The following is a 20,598-nucleotide window of genomic DNA, read 5'->3' as shown; positions in this document are numbered from 1 at the left end:
CAAATTACAATGGATGATGGGAGCTGTAGTCCCAATATCCAAGGGGACCACACGACAGCTTCCCCTGCTCTAGAGGAAAGTGCCTTTATGGTATATTTAGGCTCAGAAGAGACCACCACCCCCACACCAAATATGCTGTACCTCTTCAGTGGAAGCTGGTTTGTTAGCCAATTTTGACTGAAAAGCAAACAGATGCTGCCAACAAGTGTGCTTCTGTTCCCGAGCAGAGTGAAAGCTTCAACAGCTTGTTTACTTCCAAGACTTCTCCCTTTATTTCACAGAAAGGCTGAGTATGATCATGGGTATCAACTTAAGCTTATTCCCATTTATCAATAGATGAGCCTTCCTAGGCACTCTGAACCCTGACATGGTCAACATTCTTTGTCCCTGGGTGTCATTACAGAGGTTGGAGATTGACAGCAGCATGTGTTTTTCTTTGTCTCCCATCCAAGTACTAACCAGGCCCGACCCTGCTTAACTTCCAAGATCAGATGGGATTGGGTGCTTTCAGAGTGGTGTGGCTGCAGGCTTTTTAAAAGAATTGTTTGGAATTTTGCTGGCATTTTTCATGTCCATTCTGAATGCATCACGACTCACACTAGACTTTGAAACTGCTTCCCAAAAGAAGTAAAATAACCCTAACACTGGTCTAATATAATAAATTATGAGTGTATTTAAAAACGATTACAGGAATAAACAAACACACATAACTCATGCTTTTGAAAGAGCGCAGAGCCTGGCGGAAATCTATTTCAGTACAAGTTGCGCCTTTAATCTTAAATGTTACAATACAAAATAATAATAATAATAAAAATTGGTCAATGGCATAAGAGCAGTTAACTTTTATACACAACTTTTCTACGAAAACTGCATTCCTCCAGGAAGTTTTCAAATGCAACTGGATTGAATTTCAATTTGAGGGAGTATTTGTTCTTATACACAATAGTTAAGTCCCTCAACACATCAATTAAATGCATTTAAAAAACCAATAAAGAATCAAAAATAAAATGAAACTCAAAAAGGCTTCAGAAACGGAAGTCAGAAACATAAATCATATTCATGGAGTGCTTTTTGCCACATCCACGGCTAGTGAACCTTTCTGGTTTTCTGACCAATAGTATATTTCCTTTTGCAGTTTTGCCTTGAATTCAAAAGAGATAACATTTAGAGTGAACTTGCTAGCTTGCAAACAAGTATATATATATATTTTGGTTGTGTTGAAAACAATAGGCTTTACTAGGACAACAGAAGAAATGAATAGAAATACCAAGATTCAATGACATCATAACTGGGATGTTAAGACTTGGCATAAATTAGGCTCCAGCAGAGCATTTGGAAGATTTTAACAGCATTTAACTTGTTGATATGCCAGGAAGCCTTAATCAAATACTAGAACATTCTCATATAGTGGTCACAAGACTCAAAATAAATACTGACCTCTTTCTATATTAAAAAAAGAACACAAAAAAACCAAAACCCAGAATCTTATTCTGCATTCTTGTTACAGCATACGGGATCTGTACATATTTTATTTTTGGACAAAACATGATGTGTTCCACGCAGCACAGAGCAATTGAGGTATGATGTCCAATAAAGGTGGCTAAATTCCATAGTGAGAGTTAAGTAGGAACTCTTAAATCTAAGACAGGTTGAGTGTTCCCCCCACTCCTGCAGCCTCCAGAAGTGAAGACTTGGTTTTCAGTTGCCATTAGCCATGGGTAAAGCAGGGAGTCTAGAAGAGGTGGTGAGTGGGTGGGAGCAGGGGGGAAAGAATGAACCACAGCCCTTTGGCATGAGTACTGAAGCTCACAGCTTATAGTCAACAGCAGCTTGAGTCATCTCCAGCAAGGAATGCTAGGCAGTAGAAACCATCTTAACAGGAATAAAGATCCAAATGGTTCAGCACATGCTCTTGGAGCTGCAGGATTCTTTTCTTTTTTTCCTATGCACTGTGTGCTTTTGCAAAAGAGAGGACAACAGTTTCCCTCCATGGTTCTTAAGTGAAGGTAAATGCAAAATGTACTTCTTTACAGTCTTCCTATGGCACAGTCATGTCTGCTTTGCACGTTAAACCTTCTGTCTTTCCCTTGCTGCACAAAATCATTGAACCTAACATATTCCGCATGTTGGAAGATTCATTTAGTCCAGAAACCATGCTTCCTATTTCAATGTTTGCTGTTGTTTTGACACTGTACACATTTACATCTCATTTGTATAGTGTTTCAGGGTAGGTGTGTTGTTCTCTCCAAACACTGCAGACTAACTAGCTACATAATATTGACATGCCACTCATCGAAGGCTCACACGAGAACACTTCTGGCAGCTCAATGACATTTCTAACAGTCAGACAGTAAAAAAAGAAAGAAAGAAGGGGGGGTCCCAACCCCTTTCAGGCTTTATAAAGCCTTTTTTAAAAAAACAAAACAAAACAAAAACAAAAATTAGTAATCATGGATGTCTTATTCATTCCATTTAACTTGAACCTGTTTAAAAGATGACAGGGAGGGAGAGAGCAGATTTTAAAATAGTACAGAATAAATAGAGAAAAGCAGGTTACTTAACTGAACATGACAGCTACGTTTACTGGCAGAAAGGCAGAGTTTTTCGTAAAGTTAGCTAAGGTTGAGAAATATCCCTGGATTCTTTTGCAACAGGGATTTTTTAAAAGTAAAAGGATTTTTTTTTTAAAGTAACAAAAACTAACCTAATCATTGGCAATTGCTCAACTTAAAATATACCACAAATAACTACACTATTTTAACTGTGGCACCCCTGGAGGGCTGGCAGGTGAGAACTTCCATACCTAGTTTCCATTGAGCTGCTGCGAAACTCCACTATGGTCAGCTATTGACCTCTCGCGGCTTTTACTCTCTCGCTCTTCGTCCTCTTCATCTCGCTCATCGTTTCCACTGTGGTTTTTACAGTAAAGCCTAAGAAGACAATACAAAGTAGGGGCGGGGGGGGGGGGACAACCCATGTCACAGGGTGTTCATCTAGTCCAGTGCGTGCCATTGTGATTATGTTTACGTTTGCTTTTTAATGTATTTCACCAGTTGCGTTTTATGAGCTATTGTAAAACCAACCTGAAAATGTTTAATTTAAGACCAGGGATAGAAATGTTTTAAATAACCAAAATGAATGGGTAAATATTCTGGCCTTAGGGCAAGCCAAACAGATTTAGTGGTTCTAAATTTGAGATACGCAAGGCTATCGTGTCTCTCACTTGTGCATTGCTTCCTTGCTGTTTTCACCAACTATCTATAAATGGGGCTAAGGTTCCTCAATCACTGTAAAGCTAATGGGGGGGGGGGGAGAGTAGGATGGGACTGATCTCTGAAGGTATTAGTAGTGAGGCTGAATTTGACCAAAACCCTTTCTTCCCTTGCAGCAAAATATCTTCCACCAAACTACTGTCCAGAGAATAAAAAGACTTTGGAGTGTTTGACCAAATCTGTGCTAATCCAGTTCTTGCTGGTCCTTCATGGGTCTCTTATACATACAGATAAGGTCACATGCAGATCCCACAATAATTCCTAACCCCTTCAGAGCAGCCAGATTAATCTAAAAGCCTAATATGCAATTGTGAAATACAATGGACCATTGCCATTTATTTGGGTAGTTATATAAAGGAGTGTGGAAAGTATTCATCTCTGTTCAGTATTCAGTAGCATATAAGGGGTGAAATGGAGACAATAAATATCTAGCATCTATTTGGTATTCACACAAGTCCTACTCACAGTTAACCAACTGAAATTAATGTACATTAATATTTTAAATCTTTTTTTCCCCTGAAAATTTTCCAGTGCCCTATGTCTACTGGAATCTCATTTAGCACTTACTTAGCACTGATTTAATCAACAAAACTAAAAGAAGTATAGCATTTAAATTTTATATGCTATTTAAAATCTCTCAAGATTTTCCAGTAGCCAAAATATTTGTACTGGAATATTTGATTAGGGAGAAAAATAAGCACTGTTGAACTACACTAATAGCCCAATCCAAGCATGTCTATTCAGAAGTAAACGGCTCCTTTACTCAATGGGACTTATTTTTCATCAAATGTGTACAGAAACAACCTAATGAATCTTACTTCTAATTAGATACAAAAATGATCACTCTGCGTTATACTCAATCCAATTCAAAGCTTATTTATAAAACACATTTTACTGAAACACTTGTAAATATTATAAGCCATGTCAACTCATGGCATGTGTTAGTTTATGTGGCTTAAATTAAGGAGCTTGGGGGGGGGGGCAGAATGAAGGCACCGAAAACCATTAGAGTACTAATTCTAACATGGCACAAAGCCCTAAGCACACACACACACACACACGCGCACACACACACACATATCACAGCCACCTGAATAAAGTTCACTACAATTCTCAAGCTGTCCATGTACAGATATATTTATTTACATACATAATGTATACCCCCAATGAATACTTCAGTACATATTCTTGTTCCCAGCATGGCTAACAATAGCAATAAGCATACAACTAAAAATCTATTAAGTTATTAATTAATTTTATATTGGGAATATGTTTTTTCCAAGTCCCAACAAAAAATACATAGCAGCTGAAAGCTTTGTGGGAGCTTTTCTGCTTCACACCACTGCTTGTTAAGATGCTGTTTTTGGGTGTGAAAAGCACTTGTTGAACTCAATCAATTGGCCATGGCTTTCCTTCCAGGTTCCTAATACTGCAAATTCTTTAGGAGGAACTAACTGAATCAGTTGGGCACAAAAAGCCAGAACTAAGTATCATTCTATCCTCCCTGCACTGCAAAGCAATCCAACAAGACTGTGCTCAAGACATCTGAAGGCACTTTCCAGGTAAATCAAGCTAAGACACTTAAAGAAGGAAAAACAAATAAGGCAACATGAAGCCAAACCACCAAATCTGAAGAGACAGAACTTGCACCACACTGTTCAGGAAATGCCACTTTGTGACCAACCTTTGGGGTCAGACACAATGGCAATAAGGCCATTAGGCAATTTGGGTGTGAACCTGGGGTGCTGGAGAGCAGTCATCCGTAAGAAGAACTGTCATAGGAAACTGCAGTTGGTGTTGAAACCACCTAGAAAGGGTCAGATGGCCTGAGCTCCCAGAGAGACAACACTGGGCTGGACAAACAGCCTGATGTGCTGTCATCTCACTTTGGCCATCACTTTCAGCAAATCCCTTCTCAGCTTCCACTTGCTATTTGCTTTGGGAGGGGCGTGCGCGAAGAAATAACTGCATAAGAACTATTCAGCTAATTATAAACAGGAGTGGCGAGCTTGTAGCCCTCCAGATGTAAGTAAACTCAATTCAGCCCAAGCCAGCGTGGCCAATAGATGATGAGAGTTGTAGTTCAGCTACAAGGAACACAGGTTCCCCATCCCAGGTACAGAAAACGCTATTAATACAGACCCACTAAATCAGAGGTTGGGAACCTGTGGCTCTCCAGATGTTGCTAGGCTACAACTCCCATCACCCCTGACCACTGGCCATGCTCAGCAGGGTTGATGGAAGTTAGAAGCCACCTACAACTGAGGACTGCAGACTCCCCACCCCTGCACTACATTTAGGAACACAAAGAACATGGTTGTAGAGCAACGTTTCAAAAGGATGCTTTTTAATACATTAAAACACACAAGTTTAACTTTGGCAGAATGCCTTCCTAATTTCAAAACAGAACGCTTACTGGAAACATTCTGTGTTAAGCATAGTGAAGAAGTCTACAGTCTTCAGTGGAACAAATTGAAATATACTGCCTCATGCGAGTTTCCTGTTGGCCAAAACATACATGCCTCTCTATTCACATCAGTTCAACTACATAGAAATGATAACCCCATGGCCAGCCTGCCCTATGCTCCAGTAAAGTGTGTGGCAAAGTAAAAGAGAATGCATTTACTTGTAAATTCCTCGTGACATGTTCTCAATGTATTTTGCTTTGTCTTGCACTCCACAGTGGTAATGGTAAGTCTTGATACAGGCTTTGATTTCGCATCCAATAGTTGCACCAGACTGACTACAAAGGGTGCATTTCTGTTACACAGAGACATTAGAGGGAGGAGACAGAGACACACACACACACACACACACAGAGAGAGAGAGAGAGAGAGAGAGGGGTAGGGGGGAGAGAGAGAGGTATTAATCTATATCTTCCTGCTTCACAATAAATTTCATATTCTTAAAGTTCTCATTTCTGGTAACATTTTTCAACAGCATGCAAACAGTTTGCTCGGGAATTCATGTTATTAAAACTTTTAAAAGTAGATACAGCCGCTCAATATGCATTACTTTCTATCTGCAGTAGTGGCTAATGTGAGAGACCAGGGGAGACTTGGCTCCAAACCTCTGCTTTACTACAAAGCTTATTCTGTCACTTTGGGTCAGTCACTGTTCTCAAGTCTACAGTTGCTGTGAAAAGAAAGGGTGCAAGGAATCATGTCTGCAGCACTCAGCTCTTTGGAGAAGAGGCAGGGTAAAAGCAAGGTGGGTGGATAGGTCAGGCTCAGACAAGAAGGACATACCATTCTTTTCCCTCGTTTGATTTCTTGAAGTACAGTTTTAATATCAAAATCACCAAACTCTGCCCTTGAAGTTGTTGTCAATTGTACAGTGCCAGAAGAGAACAGCTAAGAAGAAAGGAGAGGCAAAATATTAGGAATGTGGGAAAACTTGGCTGTGTGGGACATCAAAAAAGGACATGTGATAGGCAGATGGCGATGTGCTGAGGCTTTAAAAGGGGTATGGGCACATTCACTGAGGGCAAAAGAGATCAGTCAATGACTACTAAGTATGCTAGCTATATAGGTTCAGAGGCAGTTCACAGTGAGGGGATAAGTTTTGGCTTCAAGGCTTATTTATAAAGGCATCTTGGAAACATCTGGCTGGTAACTATGGGAAAGAGGATGCTGGACTAGATGAACTTTTGGTTTGACCCTGAAGCACTTTTTATGTCATTAAACTAGGTGGCACCGTGAAGTGTGCAAGCCCTGGCTGGTAGATGGCTATATTTCAAATTAATGTGAAGCTCTGAGGAGGTGGACATCCAGCTTATGATACTATGTTATGGGAAAAGTTTCACTGAAAATGTTTGAACTCCCAGAGAATAAGGACAAAATGACTTTTCTCACCATGCACTTGTAATGTGCAGCTGCCTTTTTGGCATTGAATATATGAAGCTTCCCTCGAGCTTCATTTTCTTCTTCACCTGCATGACAGAATCCACATTTAGGTTTTGTATCACTGGGGCTGCTTCTGTGTGGCGATCTGTCTCTCTGGAAGAAAAAAACTTTTCTAAAATGTGCCAGAACAAGAAATATGGTTTCAACACAAGGCAACAAAGTAAGTTCATTATAAAAAAGAGACCTAGACTTCTTTGAGAGGTTTATAAACAAACATAGAATGCACTTACATAAGAACTGCTTTCTACATCATCTGTGCCATGTGAAGATGTGGATCGAGTATCTTCTGGCTGCCCTTTGAGACTCAATTTTCTGGGCCTTCCTTTGCGCCCCTTCTTTTTGGGAGGGGATGTTTCCAACTCATTTAGTTCATTTAAACCTTCTCCTAAATCTGAAGGAAGAAAACCCCCACACATAAAAAGGCTAGAATGGTTTTTCACAAGCTCCTGTAGGGTACACCCCCACTGGCACAAAAGATTGCCTGGGGAAGAAAGCAGGGCTTGCTTTGACATGGCAGCAGCAATTTATTGGGCTAAACCCAGGCTACTTTTTAATTATTTGAAAACCTGTGTTATAAGACCCCAATGTTCCCCACTGCCATAATCACAATAACCTGGGAAATCAAGTTCCAAATAACTTATGTAAGCTCACTTCCAGTTATAGGAAGGGAGGAACTGATACGGCTAAAGTTCTCCCATGTTCACTTCTCCCATTACTTCTGAATATACATAACAGATTCCCAGAATAAGCAGCCAAAGAGCAAAAACAAGTATTTTCTTACAGTGTTCCTTGAATTAAACAGTGCAGTTATTAGAATGTCTACTCAAACCATTAGGGCTTGCTTATTCTGCTTGTTCAATGTACTGTACACTGAATAGATTGTTGTTCTGTTCTTGCTAATAAGTCTTTTGAGACAAGAAAACATACAGGCTCCCATTTCTCTAGAGGTCAAAGCACACTCTGCTCATGGAGTTTTGATTAAAAATGTGGACACTTTTTCAATGAGCCCAACTTCAGCCACACACCAATAGTGAGGGAACACACCAAAGGCTGAGGGAACAGCCTTTTTGGTATTTTTGAGGGAAAAGTAATTCCACGTGTGCAGACAGGTTAGAATTCACAGTGGAATTTAGGCCAGATAATGGAACATGTTAGATAAAGGTAAAGGGACCCCTGACCATTAGGTCCAGTCGTGACCGACTCTGGGGTTGCGGCGCTCATCTCGCTTTATGGAACATGTTATACACAGCCAATTCCCTTTTTTTTTTTTACAACATTAGTGTGCAAATTAATGCATTCAAATCAGAAACAAAGCTAGACACCACACCTGCAGATAAACTCTGAGGAACTCGTCTCTGTAGTCAAAACAAAAAAAATTCCTTCCAGTAGCACCTTAAAGACCAACTAAGTTAGTTCTTGGTATGAGCTTTCGTGTGCATGCACACTTCTTCAGATACACACAAAAAAGTGTGCATGCACACGAAAGCTCATACCAAGAACTAACTTAGTTGGTCTTTAAGGTGCTACTGGAAGGAATTTTTTTTGTTTTGACTATGGCAGACCAACACGGCTACCTATCTGTAACTCGTCTCTGTAGTGTTAGGATTTAGTTCAGAAAGAAAGCAACACATCATAAGGTTTATAAACTCTTGCAAATAGTGGTGAAAGTGTGAAGAGAACTTTTTCCTCCTACTCCCATAATACTAGACCATCACACAATGTGCTACTGGTTGCTAGAATAAGATGTGCTGATTGCTTAAATGGCATTAAAAGACAAATTCAGAGAGGATGATAGGCCCATGTGCAACCTCAGTTTTCAGAGGCAATGGTTTAGTGCAGAGCTTTCCAAACTTTTCATGTTGGTGACACATTTTTTGGACATGCATCATTTTGCGACACAGTAATTCAGTTTTGCTAGCAAACTGGAGGTTAAACTAACCCCTTTCTAGCCTAGTGAGAAGTGTGGGGAGCATTCATGCGACACACCCACACACTGTAACTGACACACTAGTGTGTCACGACACAGTTTGGAAAGCTCTGGTTTAGTGATCCGTGGACAAGCCTCCCATTCTCCTCCTTCTACCACTTCAGCAGAGATTAGTCTCACTTTAGAAGAATAGTGACTTGCCATGTCATAGGACCCAGGGATTCTGGCTCAAACCCTGATTAGCTGAGCTGGCTTTTGGCTTGTTTAAGGACTCTTCTTTGCTTATGCTTGTGTTCAAGGAAGGTTTACTCAAAGAGTAATTTATTTCTTATTAATATGCTTCTGCCCTCATCCTATTTTCTCTTGACTGGAAAGCGTGTACTTTTTGATGCGGAACTACTTAAAACAATGAGCTATGAATAATTTTACCTTCAGAATTGTGTGGTGCTTTCTTGTGTTTTCGACATAATATCCTAGGGATAGAACATTGGAGAGAGCAAAGTCAGCCACAAAGGAAAAGCTTTTATATCTGCTTAGAACTATACCATCACTAACAAGATTTCAAGGCACTTTGCACTGAGAGAAATCCACCTCAGAAAATCTCTGCTTAAGTACGAAAGCTGGTTCCTTTAATGGTGGAGAAATGCAAGTGGTCCTTACATGTAAATGCCTTGAGAAGGTTTCTCTCGGATCTGAGCTTTATCATGCAACGCACAATAGTAGTGATAAGTCTTGTGGCAGGTTTTTACATCACAACCAACAGTTGCTCCAGGACAGTGGCATAAGGAGCACATCTGAAAGCAGGAAAAAGACACACATTTGGAACCTTTTTTCTTACCAGCCAAGGCGATTAGAGCAGAACTGAGGGAAAGAAAGCTTATTGTACTGAATTGGTACTGCTATTTCTTTTGCATGATACTTTAGAATGTGAAAAGAAAGCTGCACCAAATTAAAGGGAGAGGAAATGTGTATTCAGTCCGAATAAACAGGGATTATACTGTACTTCAGTTTCCATGTTAAGTCTGTTAAGTTAAAGGCACCTTAAAAAGCAACTAATTATGGTATAATAGCTTTTGAGCACTATGGTCCATGAAAGCTTATGCCATTGTTGGTCTAAGGTGCCATTAGACTCTGAGATATTCTACACTTATATATCACCTACTAACTCGGATAAGTAGCAAAGCTACACTTCTGAGTTACACTGTGTGAATCTGTCTGGCACACACATGATCTTCAGACACTCCACTGAAATCAAGAGGAAATGCAGAAGCCCCAAATACAACTAGCTTTGTATATTAGGCAAGAAGTGAAACAGTTGTATTTAAGTAGCTGCCAAATTAATCCATGATTTGCAACACAATCCAATCACTTTAGAAAACTTATCAGGGTACAAAACAACTTCTATTAAAATCTTTTCAAGATCAGATGTTTGGCAATGCAGACAATTCTGTTACTGAAAACAGCTGCAAAACTACTGTTGAGCACAAAAGCAGCATAAGAGAGTGTGCCTATTGCCTCCTCCAAACACTGTTTTGTTGCAGTAGCTGTTCTCCTATGGCAGCTTTCTACACAAATACATTACAGTGCAGTGGTATAGACACACACACACACAAAGGAGGGGGTTTCTTCAAGAACAGTGGCAATTCACTTTAAAGCTCCCTAGACCTTGCTGTGCCAGAAAATACATTCACAGGATGGAGCAGAAAGACCCAGGGGTGTTGCATCCCATTTTGCAACTGGAGATGAAATGGAAATGTGCTGCCCCCTTCCTGCTGCCCGCGTCATGTCTCTCTTACCTGCATTGCATGCTGGTGCAAAGCGTTAGCAGTGGTATCACCTTCCAGCAAAACCTTGTGAGATCTCACAATCTCTGGAAGAGCTCACAAGATTTCAGTGAGACCTTCCTGGAAACTGGCACTGCTGCTTCTCTGCTGGCAGTTTTATCAACTTACTGAACAAAAATTCATTTCGAGTTGAGCTTTTTCACTTTCAAGAGATAGAAATGCCATCTTACCAGCTTGGTACCTCTTTTTATTTCCTTTTCAACGTCTTCAATGGAAAAGCCTCCAAGACTCTCATTATCAGAGTGTGAAGATACCAAAGCAGATGAAAAAAGCTAAAAAGAGACCAAAAGAGAGAACGAGCTAATTGTGACTTCAGAACTGATTAAATTAAAAACAATATCAGAACTTCTACATTAGAGAGAGGTTTCTTAACATGCAGTACTATAGGAAATTATGAATATATAATGTTCTGTTCTAAAGCCTTTTAATGGGCAGTATGATCCTATGCATAAGCTTACTTGGACATCAGTCCTATGAATTCAACAATGTTGACGCCTGCCTGGGGGGGGGGGATCACACTAAAAATAACAATGAGAGGCAATTGAGGGGAGAATTATCAGGGTGGAGGAAGCCTCAAGTGCCCCCTACCACCTGTCAAACTCCTCTTAGCCCACAGCAGCAGTGTTCTGCCCTAAGAGCAGCTTCCAGCAGTGTTTGGGAGCACTTACCATACACTTATGATGTGCTGCCACCTTCTGGTTTTCAGAAAGCAGTAGCTGCCCACATTCGTTATCTTTGTTGGATCTGCAGAAGCCGCACTTGCGCTGCCTGCCGGGTCCCTTTTTCTGTCCAGCTGCTGCCGACATGATTCTTACAGCAGTTCGAAGAATGCTACTTCAAGCCTTGCCAATGCAACACAGAACAACAAAAAAGAGGGTACAAACAATCATGTTAGCCACTCTCTAGTTCACCAGTTATTTAGCATTCCTTATCAAAAGCATCTTCAAGATTTAAAATGCCTGGTGGTGGACCATGGTGCTTCCAAGTAAATCTGCATGTTGCCAAAGCAGCCCTTCTGCAAGGAATGAAAACTGACAAAAACCCCAACAGGAAGAGTGCCCAAATAAAGAAAGTTGAAAAACGACAAAGAGCATTTGAGAAGAATGGATATCATACCATCTTGAACTTAGAATCAGTCTTGAGCCCCACCCTGCTTTTGCTATTGATTTATTTTAAGCTGCCCTAGGAAAGTCAACTGTATTTTAATACAAATTTTTAGAAAATATTTTAATAGAAAGCACTCAACACTGCACTCATTTGCAGGCTCAGCTTGTAAATAACAGAGGATCAAAATGTATCTTATGGCAAACTGCTGATGAATGAATTAATTTGCTCATCCATGGGGTATGCACATTACAGAAAGCATCAACATCTGAGCTTGTCAGGTAGAAATGTTCATCCAATTAGTTAAAATGTGGCTATCTGGTACCAACCAGATTTCCCAATCATTCTAAAATAAGAATATTAGAAGCCTCCAAGTGTCATTGCCTCATTGAGAGAGTCACACATGCAGCTACAAACTCATAAACTTGTGCAGTATGATACAGACCAGCACTATGGCATGTGCAAAGAGCTACAGGAGTTTTGGCCAGAAGACTGAATGAACCAAACACTAACAGCAGCACAGCGCTATGCCACTGGGCAGGTAACACTCTGGTCTTCGGAAGCTGTGCATGTGGTTCTGGTCTTGACAGCACATTTGTAATCATGTGAAGAACATAGAATGTCAACCATTCTTTGCAGCAACATCCAGAAGCTGTATGTGCACATGCATGTGTGTGCGCGCGCACACACATTTTATTCCCCCCACCAAATAAAGTAACTTCTTTGTTGCATCATACCAAGAGCCTACCTCATCCAACATCCTGCTTCTCACAATGGCTGGGCAGATCATTCCAGGAACCCTACAGCTGGGGCTTGAAGCCAACTGCCCTCTCATTGTTGCTCCCCTGCAACAAGGTCCAGTGGCATCCTGCATATGGACATGGGCAGACTTGTAGCCACCAGGGCTAATGAGCCTTTGACACAATGCTCCATTATTTTGTCTAACCCTGTTTTAAGGCCATCAACACCACAGCTTGTGGCAGCTTGTGCAATGTATTGCTCTGCTTTCCTTTGGACCACATCAGTGAGGCCGGTGTGTGTGTGTCTTGTCGCCTGGGCGGCCCAGGATCTCCATGTCCACTGTCCAGGTTTGTGCCTGGGAAGGTCACTTCAGTGCTACTAACATAGCAGATTGACTTCACTCCTGGAGGCACACTTTATTGTCTCTTGAGTCAGATGCTAAGAACTGGTGCTTCTTTGTCTAGCCTGAATCAATTTCTTTTGATGCTCCAGTCTAGTATTATGTATTATGATGCTCCAGTCTAGTATTATTAGTATTATTCTAGTATTATGACAGGTGCAGATAACAACGACAACCACCACTCACTTTCCCCACAGCATCATGGCCGGGTGCCCCCCCCCCCCAAAAAAATCTGGAAAGCATCAGATTTTGGAACCTTTCCTTTTACCAGAGTGGGTTTAGCTTCATAATGATTTTGGTTGCCTTTTCTCAGCTCTAATGTATCCTTTTTGAGATGGGATGACTTCAAACATACTACCACCATCATCTTCTTCAGTTATATCCCACTACTCCTCCAGGTGGTGTACACCAGTGGTTCCCAACTGGGGGTCCGTAACCCACCCAGGGGGTCCATAGCACCATTCACATAACAAAAACTACCATAGAGATATCAAAATTTTCAAAAGTAGGGTTTTTCAAAAGCTTGGCTTTAGAAAAACGGGTCCACAATACTTAGCTAATTGGGAACCATTGGTGTACATGTTTCTCCACCTCTCTACATATCCACAAAATAACTGAACATTTTGGAGCTGGAAAAAGTATGTTAAATTTCTAGGGACCGATAACTAGTTTTGTGGCAAATGACTGAAGTGATTTTTTTGCCAGCTCTGGCAAAACATGTCACCCTTACTACTTTTATTTCGTCACAATAAAGGTAAAGGTACCCCTGCCCGTACGGGCCAGTTGTGTCCGACTTTAGGGTTGTGCGCTCATCTCACTTAAGAGGCCAGGAGCCAGCGCTGTCCGAAGACACTTCCGGGTCACGTGGCCAGCGTGACGAAGCTGCTCTGGCGAGCCAGCACCAGCACAGCACACGGAAACGCCGTTTACCTTCCCGCTATAAAGCGGTACCTATTTATCTACTTGCACTTAAGGGTGCTTTCGAACTGCTAGGTGGGCAGGAGCTGGGACCGAGAGATGGGAGCTCACCCCGCCGCGGGGATTCGAACTGCTGACCATACGATTGGCAAGTCCTAGGCACTGAGGTTTTACCCACAGCACCACCTGCGTCCCTATTTCGTCACAATATATGTGGTCATTTGTTGACCCAGTAACGGGAGCTCAGCTCACTACCAAAAAAATAGGCTAACAGAAGAACAAAAAAAAAAATATTTATTTATTGTTGAAGGGTTTATATTGGGCCTTTCAAAACATGCCCCCCAAGCTTACAATCAGTATCATATTTTAAAATGAATACTGAGTATATTCACACTTCAGAAATGCAAGCACAGCAAAATGCAAGATGAGGCAAGAAATTTAATAAAATACTTCAGCTTCCAACATAACAATTTCTAAGGCATCTAATGAAACTAACAGAACTGTTGCTAAGTTTGTGCTTTTTACTTAAAATTTAGTTTGTTAGTGCCTTTAATCTTCAAAGTATCATAATTCTAACACCATTTGACATTTATAAAAATCAGGCAAAACTTTCTAGAATGAGATGTTTGACTACCCTTGTTCAGAATGCAGTAAAATTTTCCATGCTTTTGAGATTTTTTAAAATGAAAACTTAAATATTAGTCTAAACCACTTTGAACCTTTGAGAACAATCCTTGTTGCACTCTAGTGTAATCAATAAATGCCTCAGTTATGCAGATAGACACAGATCCATTTCTGATTGGGTGGTGCCACCACGGCAGTAAACAGGCAGTGGCATGGAACCTGTGGTCCTCCAGACATCATTGGACTCATCATCATCATCATCATCCCTGGCTACTGACCATGCCAACTGGGGTTGCCAGAAATAGTCCAGCAACATCTGGAGGACCACAGGTTCCTCACTACTGGTTCATGCCCATCCCTCAGAGTGACCTCCTCAACCTTTCCTTGTATAAAAGCAACAATAGCAATGCACTCCTTCTGAAGAAAGTTTCAAATATCTGGAGGACACCAAGTTGGGGAAGGCTGCTGTATTCACTGGCCTTTGCAATATAGTTGCCTTACTTGTCCTCACAACACTGTCCTTGATTTATGGGGAGATGCTGGAGCTCAGTGGAAGTAGAGCATCAGCTTTAAATGCAAAAAAGGCCCCAGGTTCAATCTCCTGGCATATTCAAGTAGGACTAGGATATGTTGCTCTCTGAAGTCTTGGAGTGATGCTATGATCAGTGTACATAGTACTGAGCTAAACAGACCAGTGGTATGACATTGTATGAGGCAGTTTCCTATGTTTATGGCCTACAATGTTTTTCTCTTTAAAATCCAGTTTTAGTTCAAGCTTTCCTGCAATATAATCTGAAAAAAACCACCAACTGAACAGGAACCACCAACTTTAAAAAGTCAATGCACGATAGAAACCTGAATATGCACACACATTCCTGAACTGGAAACTCTTCTGACAATTTCCCAGCTAATAACAGAAGTCACATGCCACTTTACACAGCATAAAAGTTTCTTCCAGAAACATCAACAGTAGCAACACAATGGTTTCAGACTAAAGATTGCCACTGCCTATAAATGCATTCCAAAGATACTTAATTTGCCAACCCAGAATCCCAACTTCTTACTTGCAAGAGTACTCAGGAATCAAGTTAAACATGTATGTTTACTGAATCAGGGCCTTAAGCATCACCAATATGTTCTTTATGGATTCTTTATGAAGGTTTGATAACTACCATGATGTATTTAGCAGAATAAAACTGGGGAGGGAACCCCACCTCCTTTCAAAACAATATTCAAGGCTTTATTTCTCCATAGCATGGCTTTATGGGTACAAACAAAGATAGAAATGTGACCATTTCCCCTATAAATGCCTATTGTGTCTTAAGCCCTTCTTGTGGCCCCACTGCACTTTTCTAAATGGCTCATTTCTAAGGCATGGGGGGAAAGGCTGGCTCAAAAAAAGCTTCAACCAGCAGGCTATTTATTAAGTACAGGAGGAAAAGCAGCAGTGATGTCACCTAAGCCATGGAAAGGAGGGAAATTCAAGAGCTGGTCTTCATGCTCCATTTAGCTGCTAGAGTCAAGTCCTAGCCTGTCATTTCTCCAAGAGGACAGGGCTTCAGAGGTCTCAAAACGGCCAAACATTTTAGTATGATTGGGTATACTTCACATTTACGTTATAACAAAAACATGCTTAGGATTTCCTGGGTTTGCAAGAGATCTTGCAACTGAGAAGTAATGCAGTAGCAACATACAAAGAGGAATGTAGGCAAATGAGCAGGTGCTTTTGGACTGAAAAAAATTGCGGCACTAGCATTATTTCTGAAATTGATCACTGGAAATCTTTATGCTTGGCTTTCAGAAATGTAAACAAAGTAATTATGGAACAAATGGCAAAATTCTTTTTGGGACTGCAAATTAATGCTCCAAGAATGTGTCTGAAAAGGGTTAGCATCCATGGTGCCAACTGTGAATACTATGGCATTCCCCTTTAAAGCCCTGTAACAAAATACTAGAAAATAGAGAATAGAAGTGCTTAACTTGACCTGGATTCTGCTGTGTGTGTGTGTTTGTAGGAAAAGATTAATAGTCAGATTCAAAGCAGTAAATGGAAGTCACATTGATTTAGGCTTCCAGCCCTATTTAAAAATAGTAGACTTTAAAACTGTGTTGCCACTTAAAGATATTTGTGCAACAGACCCTAGTTTTGTTACAGTGCACTCAACAGGGAACTTTGGTCAATCCCAGCTAACATGTTCATCCTTTTGATAGACAAGCTGGCAGACACCCATTGCCCACTGGTATGCTTTTATATCTTCACAAGTATGTGCAGAATTTTTATTTGCACACCCAAAACAATTATATGCAATGGGTCTCAAACACTTGGGGTGTATTTATTGGGTGAATCAGCAATGGGAGCCACAAATCACAAGCCAGAGCGCTACAGATATCCAAAGCAGGCAAATAAGCACCTGTGCCAGGCACACTCTGTGCCAGCTCTTCAACATATGTGCTTGTTCTCCATTGTCAGTCAGGCACAATTCAACCTTGAAGTCCCTAAATGGCATTGGTACAATATATTTTAGGGAACTGCTACCTTCCATTATTTGTTTGCTAAATCCACTCAGCTAAGATCATCAGCTGAGCACAACATAGTACACCCTTGCAGTTTGAGTAGGGCATATTCTAATGGGATACTCACATTTTGACGGAACTTAAGACAGAATACAGTAGTACAAGCATTCTAACTGCTCTCACCAATACCTGTGTGCATATCAAACCAAGAAATTTCTCCCAGAGGTTTGGGGAGGTGGAGGCAGATGACAAAAGCTTGATTTTTTAAAGTTTTAGGAGATGGCCTGGGAACCAAACATCTCTCTATATAAAAAGCCCCTTTCAAGTTTTACACATTACGAGAATTTAATACAAGTGACAACTACTGTCAGTCCCATAAGGAATGAGCTTTTAGTTATTCAAGATGAAGCAAGACAATTACTCAAGACTCAGAATGTTCAGAGAATCGGTGACACTTGGTCAAAGCTCTCCAAAGGTGTTTGTCTTCTACCAAAGGCCAGTGAAACAAAACCCAAATGTGAAGAGGCTATAGAGAACATTAAGAAGTTTCATATTCATATCCATACATATTTTTCAAGATCTCAGGAAATGTACTTGTCTCTCCTCCTGACTGCTCTGCAAACACACCATAGCTACAGGAAAGTAATACTGAAATGAAAAGAGAAACAGGCAGGGTGATCAGAAAAATTCATTTCAACAGAACTCCCCTGGTCCACAACCAACATGGGACACTATGTGCCCCGATAGAAATGTTACTATAGCAACATCATCTCACCAAACTCCTTGCTGTACCTTTTTTTTTACAGATAAATGCACTTCCAATAGACTATGCCTGAAACCAGGAGAGGATTTTTTATTGAATTTGTACCCCAATCTTTAGTCAAAGAGCAGCTAACATACAACCAAAACAAGGCAGTCCATAGTACCAGGCTTGGAATCTTAAAAAACGTGATATACAAGGGAAGAAGGATGGGAAGGGAAGAGGAAAATAACAACTAAAACTCAGGCACCAGTTTCTAAACACTCATTCCTATAGTGGCTGGCTGGCAGAGGGCAATAGGATAACTTGTAATCGCAGGCATAGGAAAGCTGCCTTGTACAGTTAGATCCTTGATGCCTCTAGCAGCTCAGTGCTGTCTATAATGATTGGTAGCATCCATCCAGTGCTGCAGACATGGAATGTTTCCCAATCATACCCAGAGTTGTTGGGACTTGAACCTAGAACTTTCTGCATACAAAGCAGAAGCTATACTGCAAAGCTGCAGCCCTTCCCAACCCTTCTACAGCAGAGACAGCAGGCACATTTTAAGAGCTGGAAGTCCCATATTCATCTCACCTCAGCCACAAACTCATTAGGGATGCAATCCTGAGAATCTACTAGAAAGTAAACTACACTGAACATCTCAGGACTTATTCCCAGGTACAGGTACATACATGGGTGGACAGCTTAAAGCAAACCACTGTGCCCTAACACTCAGATTTGCAACAAGGGGGAAACCAACTGGCCGTGCAGGGCAAGGACAACTGAATAACACACAAAACCCTGGGCATCTGAAAATGTGCTAGCTTGGTGCAGCTAACAATGAAGCTATTGTGAACATAAGAGCATGCTGAATCGTTGCAGCAGGCTGCATTACATGACCCTCAGGAGTCCCCTTCAACTCTACAATTTGGTGATTCTATGAATCAGGCGAAAGGCTCATCTAGTCCAGCATCCTGTTCTCACAGCGGCCAACCAGATGCCTGTGGGAAACCTGTAAGCAGGATTCTAGCATAAAAGCGCTCTCCACCTCCTGTGGTTTCCATCTACAGTACTGGAATTCTGAAGCATTGCTGTATTACAAACACATGAACTCTTGTTTTTAAGATGACATCCTTATGAAGCCAGCAAGGCAATGCATGGTATCAAGGAATAAGTCTCACTGAATGCTATGGGTTTTCCTTCCAAGAACAGGTGCTTAACGCAACAGCTCTACTAGTCAGATATTCTGCTTGTGCATGTGTATGTGTCGGTGGAATTCAGTACAGGTTTGCTTGGGAGCAAGCCCCAGCGACCTCAATGCAGTTTCCCTGTCAGTCAGTCCCATCCCCAAACCGCGAGTTTAGGCCTAGAGCGCCCAGGTGTAGACACGAAGACTTAGGGCACGTGGGCCCACCTCCGCCCAGGTGGGACTTAGTAGCTGACTGACCTTGCACCGCTCCCCCGCCCCCTGCCCAGCAGCCCCTTCCCCTTACAGACCCATCTCTCAAGGCTCCTGCGAAGAGCGGGAGAGGAACCTTGTACTTGGCGGCGAGCCCCTGGAAGAGAAAAGTGCGCGGTCAACCTCAGCAAACGACCCAGCGAAGCAGCAGCAGCAGCATCTGACCCGCAACTCGGCTGCAGGGCCCCCTGGAAAGGCCGGCGACGGGACGCAATGGCCATTGGGGCTGCGGGTGGGGGGGAGGGAGGGAGGCAGAGCAGCCCCCCTTTAGTTCCTGGGCAAGGAGAGAGGGAGGGAAAGGCAGCACCCCCCTCGGGATGGCTGGACTAGATGACCCCTGGGCGACCCTCCCAGCCCGGCTCCTCTGAGGGCCGCCGGAGGGGCGAGGGCGGCAGGTCCCCCCGAGGGAAGCGGGTGTCCCGGCCCCCACCCCAGGGCAGCGAGGAGCGGTTCCCATGGCAACCCGGCCCTCCGGGAGGGGGGCGTGGGGCGTGGGACTCACCCGGTCGGCTGGGCAGGAAGGAGCGCCTCTCGGCCGGGCGGGGCGCAGCTCCTCGCTCGGCGTCAACCGCCCTTTTCCTCCGGAGGCTCAGCAGCAGCAGCAGGAGGAAAAAGACGCCGCCGCCGCCGCCGCCAAGCTTGACGCAAGCACGCACGAACGGCGCCTGACGCCCGCGAGACCGGCGTTTTATGCCACGCCCTCAGCCAAACTAAGCGGCTCGCCTGCCCTTTTGGCCGCCGCGGCGGCCGCTTACTGCGCATGCGCCCTGATTGGGGTGGTTTTTAAAAAACCCAACTAACATGGCGACTGCGAGGGACTCGACTTTCCCTCACGCGCCTTTGGGGGCGGGATAGAAGGAGTAGTAGGGGTTAACCAGTCTCGCGTCTGCGCAGAAAAGGGAGCGGGAAGATGCGGAGTGGCTAGCGCGCGCTCGTTTCCAATAGAGGAGTCCCGCGCATGCGCTGCTGCCGCAGCTGCAGGTTTTGTTTCGTTTGATTTTGTTAAAGAGGAGGCGGCGCGTCCGGCTGTTTGAAAGGGTTGAGCGGTTTTGAGCATGCGCCCCTCTCCCGATTATAAATGTATTTGTTTAATTCCACCCCGGACATTTAGTGGGAATAACGCAGCTGGGCCCGTCAGCGCTTAGGGG

At 42.5% G+C, this 20,598-nt stretch overlaps 1 protein-coding gene and 1 long non-coding RNA gene across 3 annotated transcripts; both read right to left on the bottom strand.

Annotated features, from left to right (window-relative positions):
• Positions 1-714: 714 nt before the first annotated feature.
• PHF6 (PHD finger protein 6) lies at positions 715-20,294 on the bottom strand. Of its 2 annotated transcripts, none has more exons than XM_083723038.1 (11): positions 19,953-20,294; positions 11,617-11,790; positions 11,119-11,220; positions 9,765-9,898; positions 9,534-9,577; positions 7,408-7,568; positions 7,127-7,270; positions 6,521-6,625; positions 5,899-6,032; positions 2,804-2,930; positions 715-2,483 (listed from the first exon to the last, which is right to left on the bottom strand). In XM_083723038.1, the coding sequence occupies exons 2-10, from the start codon at positions 11,752-11,754 to the stop codon at positions 2,804-2,806; spliced, it is 1,089 nt and encodes a 362-aa protein (XP_083579164.1). In that variant the 5' UTR covers positions 11,755-11,790; positions 19,953-20,294; the 3' UTR covers positions 715-2,483. The 2 variants fall into 2 exon arrangements, with proteins under 2 accessions (XP_083579164.1, XP_083579165.1); XM_083723039.1 differs by lacking the exon at positions 19,953-20,294 and adding an exon at positions 19,489-19,542.
• LOC310837065 lies at positions 8,451-9,527 on the bottom strand. The gene is made up of 2 exons (XR_014560397.1): positions 8,752-9,527; positions 8,451-8,515 (listed from the first exon to the last, which is right to left on the bottom strand). It is a non-coding gene; the product is annotated as an uncharacterized lncRNA (long non-coding RNA).
• Positions 20,295-20,598: the final 304 nt, after the last annotated feature.

Source organism: Podarcis gaigeae (assembly GCF_964106915.1).
Source record: "Podarcis gaigeae genome assembly, chromosome: Z".
Lineage (NCBI taxonomy): Eukaryota > Metazoa > Chordata > Lepidosauria > Squamata > Lacertidae > Podarcis > Podarcis gaigeae.
This window is presented reverse-complemented; position numbering and strand designations above follow the sequence as displayed.

Bases quoted from the DNA above. Each gene is read 5' to 3' on its own strand.
- PHF6 (XM_083723038.1), bottom strand. From the start codon at position 11,754: ATGTCGGCAGCAGCTGGACAGAAAAAGGGACCCGGCAGGCAGCGCAAG. The intron at 9,899-11,118 runs GTAAGATGGCAT...TCCTGCTTTCAG, and splicing joins TAAAAAGAGGTACCAAGCTG to ATGTGCTCCTTATGCCACTG. The intron at 2,931-5,898 runs GTAAATGCATTC...TTGTCTTCTTAG, and splicing joins ATGTCACGAGGAATTTACAA to GCTTTACTGTAAAAACCACA.